This window comes from Gracilinanus agilis, chromosome 1, assembly GCF_016433145.1.
Source record: "Gracilinanus agilis isolate LMUSP501 chromosome 1, AgileGrace, whole genome shotgun sequence".
Classification (NCBI taxonomy): domain Eukaryota; kingdom Metazoa; phylum Chordata; class Mammalia; order Didelphimorphia; family Didelphidae; genus Gracilinanus; species Gracilinanus agilis.
In genome coordinates, this window is record NC_058130.1 from 110,014,312 (window position 1) to 110,026,489 (window position 12,178).

A 12,178-nucleotide genomic window follows, 5' to 3' on the forward strand; every position below is an offset into this window, starting at 1 on the left:
ACATGGAGATCTCGCTGCCTATTACATTTCTTCTAATTCTTTAAAGTCCAATTCAAATGCTACCTCCTCTATTAGCCATCACTAGTTCTTAGTTTTCCACTCAGCCCTTCACAGTCTGTCTCCAGCCTACCATTCCAGTCCCATTTCATACTGTTGCCTTTAATCCCCTCTGCATTCTAGCCAAAATGCCCCACTCATTTTTAGAATGTGGCTTTCCATTTTCTGCTTTCATGCCTTTATATATGTGGTTCCCCTTCCTTACCTCTTGGATAACTTTAGTTTCCTTCAATGCTTAAGGATAGTGCCACTTTCAATGGGAATGCTTTCCTGGTTACCTGATTTGTTAGTACTCTCACCTTCCCAAATTACTTACATACTTAACTTATACATAGCAATGTATTCTCCTCCAAGCTCCTACAAAGCAAGGGTTCTTTTTTGACTTTGTTTTTGTATCCCTACTGCCTTGATTTGATCCTAGTAAGTACTTAATAAATGCTTTTCAAGGTGAATTGAACACTCTTTAGTAAACCTCTAATATATTTAACATATATTATCTTAATATAATGTATATTTTGTCTTACCACTCTACTAGACTTTAAATCCCATGAGGACAAAGATAGAATATTGTGGAAATTGTACATCCCCCCAGCCCAAGTGCCTACTCTGCTTAACAAATGCTTATTTTTTACTATATGGAAAATATCCAACATCAAAAGGCAGCCTATTCCATCGTTGGACAGTTTTAATTATTAAGTTTTTCCTTCTGTTGAGCCAAGATGTTCCTGTAACTTCTTATTGTTGCCAGTTTTTGTACTATGAGAACAAGTAGAGTAAATGTAATCCTCTCAAAAATCAATTCAACAAATATTTATTAAATGTCTGCTGTATAAATGGAACCCCACGCTAGGCACCGAGTTAAACACAAAGTTCAGATAAGATCTATATAGCTATATATCATCAGGGAGCTTAAAATCTAGTTGACTGAAAAGAAACATAGAAAGATAATTATATGTTGGATGTTTGTTAGCAATATGAAAACAAAATGAGTTGCCTCTGTCTTTTCTTCTCCAGGTTAAATGTCCTCAGTTCCTTCAACTGATTATTCTGTGGCTAACTTCTAGATATCTTCCCCATATTGAATATCTTCTGCTGATAAATTTTATATGAAATAACCCTTGCCTTGCTTTAGACATTATGCATCTCTTTACTAAGTCTAAATTTTTTCATTGGTCATAAAATCATGTAACAATAGATTATAATTTAATATTTACTTTGTGGAAAAGAGACAAATTTTGAACTCAAACTACCACCCGTTGATCACGGGCATACTTGTTGCCAATTTTATCATTGTTCAATCCTCTCAGTTGTGTTAACTCTTCATGATCTCATTTGGGATTTTCTTGGCAAAGATACTGGAGTGGTTTGCCATTTTCTTCTTCAGCTTGTTTGAAAGGTTAAGAAACTGAGACAAAGAGGGACAAGTGACAGGTCTAGTAAGTGTCTGAGGCTGAATTTTAACTCAGGTCTTCCTGACTCCAGTCCTCATGCTCTATCCATTGTGCCACCTAGCTGCTCTTGTTGACAATTATAGCATAGTTAAAAGGATGTGACCAGTGTGATTATCCTTATAGGTTAATTTCTCTTTGCAAAGAAGGTCAAAGATTAAGAAGCAATGGTATCATCATAGGTATAACTACTCAGTATTTTTTTTAAAAATACTACAAAATTCTCTTTATTTCCCTATCTCTTTGACAACATTTTTCCTTTTCTAATCTAATTTTGGGATGAATTAACAACAGCTGTGGCAAACCCCCACAAACTATGATGTCTGTGAAAATGTGCTAACTGTGCCAGATGCAAAAGAGGATTCTTCTAGTTCTCCAATTACATGCCCCCAAGTAACAATTCTCCATTTTGCATTCAGAAACATGTATCCAGAGCCTGTATCCTTACTAAAAAGGAGACATAAAAACCAATGAATAGAGATGGTAACTGAAACAGACATATTCTACCTTTCCTCTAGCTTTATGGTAATTAAACCACTAAATGAAACCCACTGGCCCACTGGCACATAGTTATAATCAATTACATTTTTATAGTGCTTTGCGGTTTACAGAGAAAAAAAATATTTTCCCAAAGTTGAACTTGGGACCATACTGTATATTACACTTCAATCCTCATCTAACTAGCAAATAAGTATAAGAGGAGTCAGAAAACAATCAATGAGGGTACCATGATGGATATAGGATTCCAAATTGTATACTGAAAAGATGCTTTATTTTGTCTTGGTAGATTTTGTATGACAGAATATTTGGATTTCTAAGGAAAAAGGTCTTTATTAGCCTGCATTTCAAGCATGACTAGGGTTTGAACTGGCTACTCTCTAGTTCCAGAACATATGGAGAAAAATGTTTCAAAAAGCAATTGGCAGAATTTTTAGTTGATTCCTCCTAGCACTAAAACTGTCCCAGTTTGAGGATATATCTCAGCAAGTTCTGTAATGGCTTCATTTTTCCTTTCTTATATCCTCAGGAAAGATAAAAAAAAGGTAATGTAGAGAAAACAAGGGTTAGGAGGAAGTCTAGTTAGAGGAAAGTTAATTTTAGTGATTCAACTGTGCCAATGAGACTGACAGGTTAAAACACAGATTGATGATAGACAGGCAGACAGAAATAGAAAGAAAGAAGAAAGAAAGAAAGAAAGAAAGAAAGAAAGAAAGAAAGAAAGAAAGAAAGAAAGAAAGAAAGAAAGAAAGAAAGATACATACATACATACATACATACATACATAGGAAAGATAATTCTTTTCCCTACCTACTGTTCACACTTCTAGACTTGTATCAAAACTAAAATGCAAGTAGACTCCTATAGAACAGGGAAGCCTGATCTCTGATATTGCTGTGCCAGTGTCCAAAGGCTTAGATCTAATGAAATTATTTGGAAAAGATATTTCCTGTCAGTCTTCAAATATCAGATCTGGAACCAAGACTGCAACATAAGTAAAATTCCAGCATTTTGGCTGGCTAGATAATCACACAGTGACACATGGAGAGTACTGGCTTCAGGCACATTTTGTAAGCCTACTGCTGGAGAGAATAAAGCCAGCAAAGGAGGGGATGAGCGATGATGTGTGTGACCTCTAGAAACACCCAAAGGATGGTAGGTTTGAAGCAGTTATGAAGGAAATTATCTAAACTAGCCTACATGAAATTTATTTTCTTGGACAAGATTTACACATGAGGTTAATAAATTTTTCTTTTCCCTTTTGTTTCATATTGTCTGCAATTTGCTTGTTATGGGTTTAAAGTTATAGATTAGTGTAGTAGAGGTGACCAGGAGTATGCATCTATCTTCCTTGCACCCCTTCACACCCCTGCACTTCCACCTCTTACCTCAGAACAGCAGGAAACAAAAACATGAAAAACTACAAAGAAATGACAAAGGCTACCAAAATGGAGAAGGGGCCAATCATTGATAGTGTCTAAACCAGTGAGCAGCAGATCAGAAGGTAGACAGACAGGAGGCTAGACAATAAACCCTTACAGAAATGTGACCTAAGATTCATTGACCTTGAAAGTTATTTAAAGGGGTCCTAGCCTACCTACCATGCAGATGTAGAATGGCAGCCCTAGCTCTTCATCTTGAAATCTCCCTGCAATCTTGGAATTCATACAATGGAAGTACCCCTTGACGTGATCTCTCCCTCTGATTAGATGGCTCCTTCCAAGATATTTATTAAAGGAGAATACCCAGGCTAGTGATATCTCATTCCTCTCCAGGCTGTACTCTGGACTTTTTTTTTTTATCATTTTCAAGCACCAAATATCTTCTCCCCAGCCCCTTTCCCTTCTTTTTATGTGTTATCTTCTGCCATAAGCCATTAGCCTGGACTGTAAGCTCCTAGAGGGCAGGAGTTGTTTTATTTTTTTCAGTTGCTACTTGTATTCTTAATCAGGCATAGTGCTTGACTTAAAAAAAGTTTGCTGACTAATAGAAGGTTTACTTTGGGCTCTTCTCCTATAATCCTACAGTACTGGAAGTGCCTTTGTCCCAACAGAGTAGGGAAAAGCTATTTACTGACTTCAGCTACTGTCAGTTAGCCTAGTATATATCTAAACTTCAGGAGCATTTCCTCAATCCATACTTTGTTCCTAGTGTTGCCTGAAAAAATTGACCAAAAAGGAAGTTTAAAGGACATAGCTCCAAAAATCAGGTCATTTTTGGATCTTCAATGGGTAGCAAAAATGCCTCCTCTTTTTCTACTTCATAATCTGGGCCCTTCCAAAGCCATATGAGAAATTAGCAGATGTGGACAGTCTTATCAAGTATACCAAACTGGCATTATTTGCCAATAAACTAAATATGGAACATGAAAAAATTTTAAACTTCTCAATTTTACTATTTTTACCTCTATAATGAGAGGTTTTACTCTGCTAGTCTTTTTTACTAGTACAGTAAAAGAATCATCCTTCTTTGTTCATGGAAAGCCAAACAGGTGGGGAGGTTGAAAGGGAAAGGGTCAAGGAAAGGTGATTTTCATCTAAAAAAATCCTTCAGATGTTAGCATGTGATGGAGAAAAGAAAGTCCAAGTTGATAAAGAAAAAAGGGATTTCGACCTTACATTTAGTTTTTGTATCTCTCTTAATTCTCCCTTAGTATCTTAATTTATTCACACAATACTAGGACCACAGGGCAGAAAAAAAAAGCCTTAGAGGGATTCCAACCCATCCTCTTCATTTTGCAAATGAAGAAACTGAACCCAGAGGAATGACTTGCACAAGATGTCACTGCAAATAGAGCTACAATCAGAATAAAAATAAAACAAACTCCTTAAAGCGAATCCCAGATCTGAACAAATAATAAGATCTGAGTAGACCAGATATTTCAGAGTAGATGAACAAATCATAACAATCAATAAATCTCAATCAGTGGGTCTCAATCAACAAATGAGAATGTAGTAAGTGCTTTCTTTGTATTAAGCATAATTTTATGGTAACTTGAGCTAAGAATTTCACTTTCTTGACTGCATCCAGTATTTACTGCCAGATGTAGGATTTTGCTACTGAAAATCATATAATAGTTAGACCTTTCTGCTTATCTTCATGTGTCTTGAATCAGTTCCAATTGCCTCCTATATTGTGAGCTGCTTCACAGATGCAGAATATTAAATCTAGAAGGTAATTTAGGACACAGAATAACAAACATGGCTTCTAGAATGTTAGAACACAGAATGTCAGATCTTGTTTTTAGAAGAAAGAGAATGCCAGTCCTGAAAGAGATTTAAGAACTTGTTTTTGTTGTTGTTCAGCCATTTCAGTCAAGTTCGACTTTTCATGACCTGATTAGGGGTTTTCTTGGCAAAGATATTGGAGTAGCTTGCCATTTTCTTCTTCAGCTTATATTACAGATGAGGAATGGAGGCTAACAGGGTTAAGTGACTTTCCCAGGTTCACACACAGCTATTATCTGAAGTCAGTTTTCAGTTTAGGAAGATGAGTCTTCCCAATTTTAGACCCAGTACTCTATCTGCTATGCCCCTTAAGTATCCCAAAATATCATTCAGTGATTAGTTGTATCTTACTCTTCATGACCCCATTTGGGATTTTCTTGTTAAAGACACTAAAGTGATTTGCCATTCACTTCTCTAGCTCATTTTACAGATGAAGAACTGAGGCAAACAGGGTTAAGTGACTTGCCCATGGTCATCCAGCTAGTACCTGTCTGAGACTAGATTTGAATTTAGACAGATGAGTCTTCTTGATTTCAGGCCTAGCATTCTATCCACTATGTCATCTAGCTGACTTTTCAGAACAGAGAAGGGACAAATAATATCAGAATTAGAAGGAACCTTAGACAAGCTTTAATCAAATTCCTTTGTTTTATAATTAGTGAAGCTTGTATTTTAAGAGAAGAAAACCATTTATGCAAAGCAATCTACTTTACCCCAATCATAACTGATAATACTATGTTCTGACTCCTGAAAAACCCTCACTCAATACAATTTTTAATTTTATTCATTGCACATTTCATTAAACATATAAGTCAAATGCATGAACAGTAAAATCTATAAAAGGAATCCAACTGAATGTCAAACTACAGCTAAAGGGGCCTTGGGACAGACAAGAGAGTCTATAAGGGACATATTAGCACTGTTTCTTGGGTCTTCTAAAGTTGAGTTAGAGAAATTAAGACACTTAAAGTCATTTGTATGACCTTTAAATTATGGTAGTGGTTGGTATAATGCTTTGCATTTCTATAGTGTATAAAATTTTTTTCAGAGAATTTTCACATTTTCATCCCATTTTGTCCTCAAAACATTCTTTTGTGAAATAGGTGGCCTAAAACTTCTAGTATGGAAGAAAAATCATTGGATTTAGAATAAGAAGATTCAGATTTAGTTTTTGGTTGAGCTACTATCTGCATGACCTTTCCTCCTGCATTTCATCTCCTCTAAACCTTAATTTCCTTAAATGTTAAGTGGAGTTAATAATATGCTACTTCTCTTGAAGTTAGATTATAAATTTCTTTTACCTTAAAACACTAAAATATTAATAAAATCCCTTTATGTTTGTCAAAAACTTTTTAAATTGGGTCGTACCTAAGAAGCCATCTTACCCAAACTCCCAACCAGTGAAAGAATCCTTTCTGTGTGCTCCTTGATGGGTGATGATCTACTTATAGGTACAGAGAACTCACAAGTTTTCCACAAGGTATTTCATTCCACTTTGGGAACCTCTAATTGTAAGGAAGTTTTCCTTATATTTAGCCAAAATCTGCCTCTCTATAATCCTTGATCTTAGTTTTGCCCTTGGATACAACATGGAATACCCACTCTTTTTTTTATGAGGCAGTTTTTCAAATATTTATAGGCAACTATGACGTGTCTAGTCAGTGTTTTGTTTTCTATTCCTGGTATGGCACGGTTGTCCTTGGTCATCCTGGTACCTCATAAGGCATATAGTCTCCTAATAGGGCATAATTCCTTTATAATCTTTGCAAGTGAGGATTGTTAAACTTTACTTTTAAGAATTTTCATACAAGTGGTAGACTGTCTTGGGTGCAGCTAAAGGAAATTTAAGGATTGAATCAAGAATTTTAGTCATAATGTTGCAAGATGAGCACTGCATAAACTTGTGGGATCTGATCCTCTAATCATTTAACACTGAGTAATTTGGGAGAGGTAGAAGTGGGTAGTAGAATGAGTAAAAGGGAAGAAGAAGCAGTGAGGAGAAAGTAACAGGATTTGGGGAATAAATGTAAGAGATAGCAAGAAAACAAGGTTTAAAGGGTATTTCAGGGCAATTTTTCAGTTAATCATAAAAGGTAGAAGTGAATTAAAACCCTCCAAGGAAACAGATTAGTGAAGTGAAATTTCATTTTGCTTTAATTCTTGAATGGCCAGACTCTACACTAAACTATATTACGGTAAGAACTGGTTCATCCAATTCACACAGGAACGATAGTTTTATTTAGAAATTCTTTCATTTATCTTCACTTAGGCAGTAATAATACTCCCAGTGCTTAATATAGCTTCTAATTAAGTTTTGCAAAAATATATGTACTTCTTTATTCATCTGTGAAAGAAATCTTCCTTGCTTTTTTCCTATAAAAATATTATGAGACCTATTACCTTAATATGAAATCATGTAATTGAACTTAGGGAACACTAAAAAAAGAAATAATAAAAGAGTCATATTAAATACCATATTTTTAGGAAGTCACTTTTAAGGGTTTACTTATAGAAATAGAGCTATAGTTCAGTTTCAGTTTAAATAAGTATTTAACAGTAGGATGCTTACCTGAAATATTTTAAATTACTTAGACTGAAAAACTGGGATGTGAATATTAAAACAGACTTTCTATTTCCTATTTTTTAAAAAAATCTATCTATTTCACAAAAAAATCTCACGAGGTTTGTTTTGGCAAGGTTGTTTCTAGTTGTGGCCAAAAAAATGCAGAGAAAAATTTCACTAATATCAAGAGCAAGTTATTTGAAGACTTGAGGTTCTCATAAAAGATTCAATCTCTGCTTTGCTCTACAAACTGTAAAGATTTAATCCATACAGTGTAAATGGGTTTAAGTACCATGAGATCCATCAGTCTAGTTATTGATATGAAAGTTCTTAGATGAAAGGGAAAAAGCACAGATTCTCCTTAGAGATTTTAAAGGAAAGAATAGGCAACTACCCTGCCCTGTCTAGTTTGTATTCACCTACCAGAAACTAGGAAGCTGGATGAGGTAAATGTTTTCTCAATGGCCCTTTCCCAATCTACTATCCTGAGATTCAGTAGGCTGGAAATAATTAACTTCAACAAGCGTTTATTATATTAGAACATTGTGGTAGTTGCTGGAAATTCAGAGATATAAAAGGAGTCTCACATAGTAGTCATGAAAAGCACAGAACCATATAGTACTCGAGCCTCTCTCACTTTGCAACTGAAGAAACTAAGGTCCAAAGAAGTTGTTACTTGCCCAAGGTCACCAAGATAATTAAAGTCAGAGCAACATTTGAACCAAGGTTCTTTGACTGCAGAACTAGTGTTCTTTTCACTGTACCAGATTCTCTTAATTAACCGATGAGGTTTACACAAAAACCTATAAACACAAGATTGTTATAAAAGGTGTAATAATATTGATTAGTTTTACTCTCTTTGATTCCAGAAAATTGTTCATCTTGATTCTGAATTTGATTCAGTGAATATCCCCTTATGAAATTAAAAACAATAGGCTCTCATCTATTTCTAAACATCTATTGAAATCTCAGCCCCAGTTTTGCTATGTGCTATGAGCGTATTGTTTTTAATTTCATAAATTAAAACAAATAGAAGGGTAAGAACTGCTTACTACCCGCTCCTTCCCCCCCAATCCAAACAAATCTTTCCATTAACTAATAGTTCATTCATATTGCCCCAGGTAGGTTCCCTCCCTTTTTTGACTTCTCAAACTATTTCACAAGACCACTTAGTGAATGACAGAGACGTGACTTATATTAGTTTTCAAAAGGACTGTGAACTTCCCCTTTCTCCCCCCACCTCTCTCCTATCCAGAAGCAGCAGGAATATTTCAGTTACAGAATCACCCAACACAAGAGTTTGAAGGAAATTACTGAAATGTTCTAGTTCCACCTGTACCTAACCAAAACTCTTTTCAACAACATCATTGATAAGTGGTCATCTTGCATCTTGACTGAAGATCACCAGTGATGAGGCAAATACTTAGGCATTTTTGCCTTATATGGAACCCATACCTAATTCTTCTTTCTGGTATCAAAGAGAATGAACCTGATCTCTTCTTGATCTGGAAGTTCTGAAAATATTTGGAGGTAGCATTTTCTTCCCCTTTTATAAGCCTTCTTTTATGTAGATTAACCTTCCTCAGTTTCCTCAAATGGTCATTCTATGGCATGGTTTTCAGTTAGTATTAAAGATTTGCCTTGGAACATAGAGGGAAATACTGATTTTTTAGGTTGTTCTGACTGGTTATTAGATAATTCATCTCTTCTTCTGCTTTTTATTCTTCATCTACCAAAATCCCTATCTCCAAAAACCTCTTAAAATGCTTCAATAAATTCAAGTATTGAAACATTTGGCATTATTACATTATAGAATCTCACACTTACCACATTGCTGCAGGTTCTGTATCGAATATTACGTCCTTCACAGCTCCTATATCAGAAAAAAAAGAAATAATAATAATTAGGTGTGTTTCAAACTTTGGAATTTTATAACTGAGATGACCATCAAAATCCAACTCTATTTCTTACCAGGGATGAAACTGTGATACAACTCTTTCTCAAAGAATTTGGATCTTTTTGTTTCTAGTGTAGTAGACTTCCCCTGTCTCCAGAATGAGTTCTTGAGAGTATTATTATCGAATATTAAAACAATCAGATTTAAACTGGGCTAACCCAAACTATCTTCCACACATCCCTCTTATTCATGGATAAGGAATCTAGAACTAGTGCGGAACTGTGGTAAGAGCCTTGTATGTAAAAATCAAAAGACCTGGGTCCAATCCCAACTTCCCACTTATCAATTATCAATGTGACCTTGAGTAAACTGATTTGAGTCTACAGATATCAGATTTATATCCCTATAAAGTGAGGGAAAAAGACTAAATGATCAGATTCCTGTTAGTGCTAACAGTCTAAATATTACAACAGCAGCAAAAATACTCAATACATGTAGCAGTTTGAGAGTATCAAAATTATAATGATTTAATTTCCCCAGATTTCTTCTATTGCTGGGGGTTCTTCTGGCTCTGTAGATAAGCCTTTATGAATTCTTTCAATATATTTCAAGATAAAAAACTGTTTTGTGACCAAATATACTTTAAAAAGAATAGCTTAAAGAAATATTACATCTAGGTCCTGGTTAGTATGAATAATAAATCTCATGGAATAGTTATATATATTCAAATTCAGACTATTCTAAGTAATAATTGCATAAAATATGGTAACCAGTTGTAGCCCAATAAACATATTCAGTGCAAATCAAATGATTTGATCACTGCCTTGAATTAATTTTTATATTAATTGGAACCAATCTATTCCTCCACTAGAGTCAGAGCTGATATTAAGATTTCCTTGCTATTGTAATTCTATTTGTTCCCAAAATATTCGTAACATATACTTAGAAATCTCTCATCTAAGAGAAGAGACATACTAAAACAAAGTTTCCTATAAAGCACATTTCTGTTCAATAAATCCTATTTTCCTATTGATTTCATTGTAAAATTGGAGAGGTATACAACCAAGACAATATATATATATATATGTATAATTTCAAATAATGAAATGTATTTTTTAAAACTGCACTTTTTAAAGAAAACATATATGGTAATACTCAAAACATTACTATTATGATATATAAGAAATATATTTTTTTCAAAAAACAGGGAAGTGAAAAATTTCCCAATTTAATTTAACAAACATTTATTAACGACCTATAGAAGAATTATAAGATTTTCGACCTGGGAAAAGTCTTAAGAGTTCATCTAAGCCACTCTTCTCATTTTACAGATGGAAACATTGAGACTCAGAGAGATTAAGCAACCTGCCCAAGCTTATTAGACTCTTTGATGGCATGACTATTATCTATTTGTCCCATTCCATCTTCTGTCTTCTGACTGTTAAGTAAGTTGTCAATCTCCATCATTTGGGGAATGGCTGAACAAATTGTGGTGTATGATTGTTATGGAATACTATTGCACTGTAAGAAATAATGAGCAGGTTATCTAAAAGAAACCAACCAACAAACCAAAAATCTACATGAAATGGTGAAGAATGAAATAAGCAGAGACAAGAAATTATATATAATAATGGAAATATTGTTTGAAGAATGACTTGCCCACCTCAAGGGAAAGAACTGATAAAAAGTAACAAGCAAGACCTAGTTTTATATTTACATATATCTTTTTGTCAAATAATACATTTTCTAGGGCAGGGATGAAGGAACAGAGGGAGGGAGATATGTGGGAATTTTCATGTAACAAACAAATAAATTAAAAAACAACAATGCAGCTATATTTTTCGCCTACTTCCAAGAGTTTTAGTATTAATTATTTTATCTTTTATGCAATTGAATTTATTAGCTTTTTCCAAGACTTTTTTGATGCTAACACCTATAGAGTAAATTTTCCCTATCCCTGTATAATAGATCATAACTACACACACCACTAAGTATTGAAATATTTAAAACTTGCTTAGTAATGGATGTTTGCCATAATGTCTGCTAGGATACAACAGTGTCCAACAACTAACATCTGATAATGATCAGCAAATTATTAAAGTGTGCCTGTAAATGTACCATTCTTTTGAGAATCTAGTGTTTTGTTTATTTAGTTGAAAGCTGGTGTCCTCATTACAGGGTGTTAGCTCAGCAAAATAGCATTTGTTGAGTGTGGCAAAGGGCTAATCATTGGACTGTTGACTGCAGAGGTTATCTTCAGTCATTTAGCAATGGAATAGGGGACAAAATAATGTGTAAGATGCTTGAAATGAGACTCCCAAATTTGAAAATTGCATAGTAAATCTGTTAGAAGGAAAGAGGGCCTCTTGTTTACCATGAAGATCTTATTTAATTATTGACTTACTAATAAACTCCAGGATTTGATTAAGTATATTTATGAAAAGCAAGTGGTTACTATACTGATAGTCTACATGTGGTAAAAAGATCT

At 34.4% G+C, this 12,178-nt stretch overlaps 1 protein-coding gene across 1 annotated transcript in view; it reads right to left on the minus strand.

Moving 5' to 3' along the window:
• ADAMTSL1 (ADAMTS like 1) overlaps window positions 1-12,178 on the minus strand; it is a 392,524-nt gene that overhangs the window by 317,566 nt on the left and 62,780 nt on the right. Inside the window, 1 exon segment of the mRNA XM_044657022.1 lies at window positions 9,621-9,666. Within this exon segment, the coding sequence (XP_044512957.1) occupies window positions 9,621-9,666 (46 nt within the window).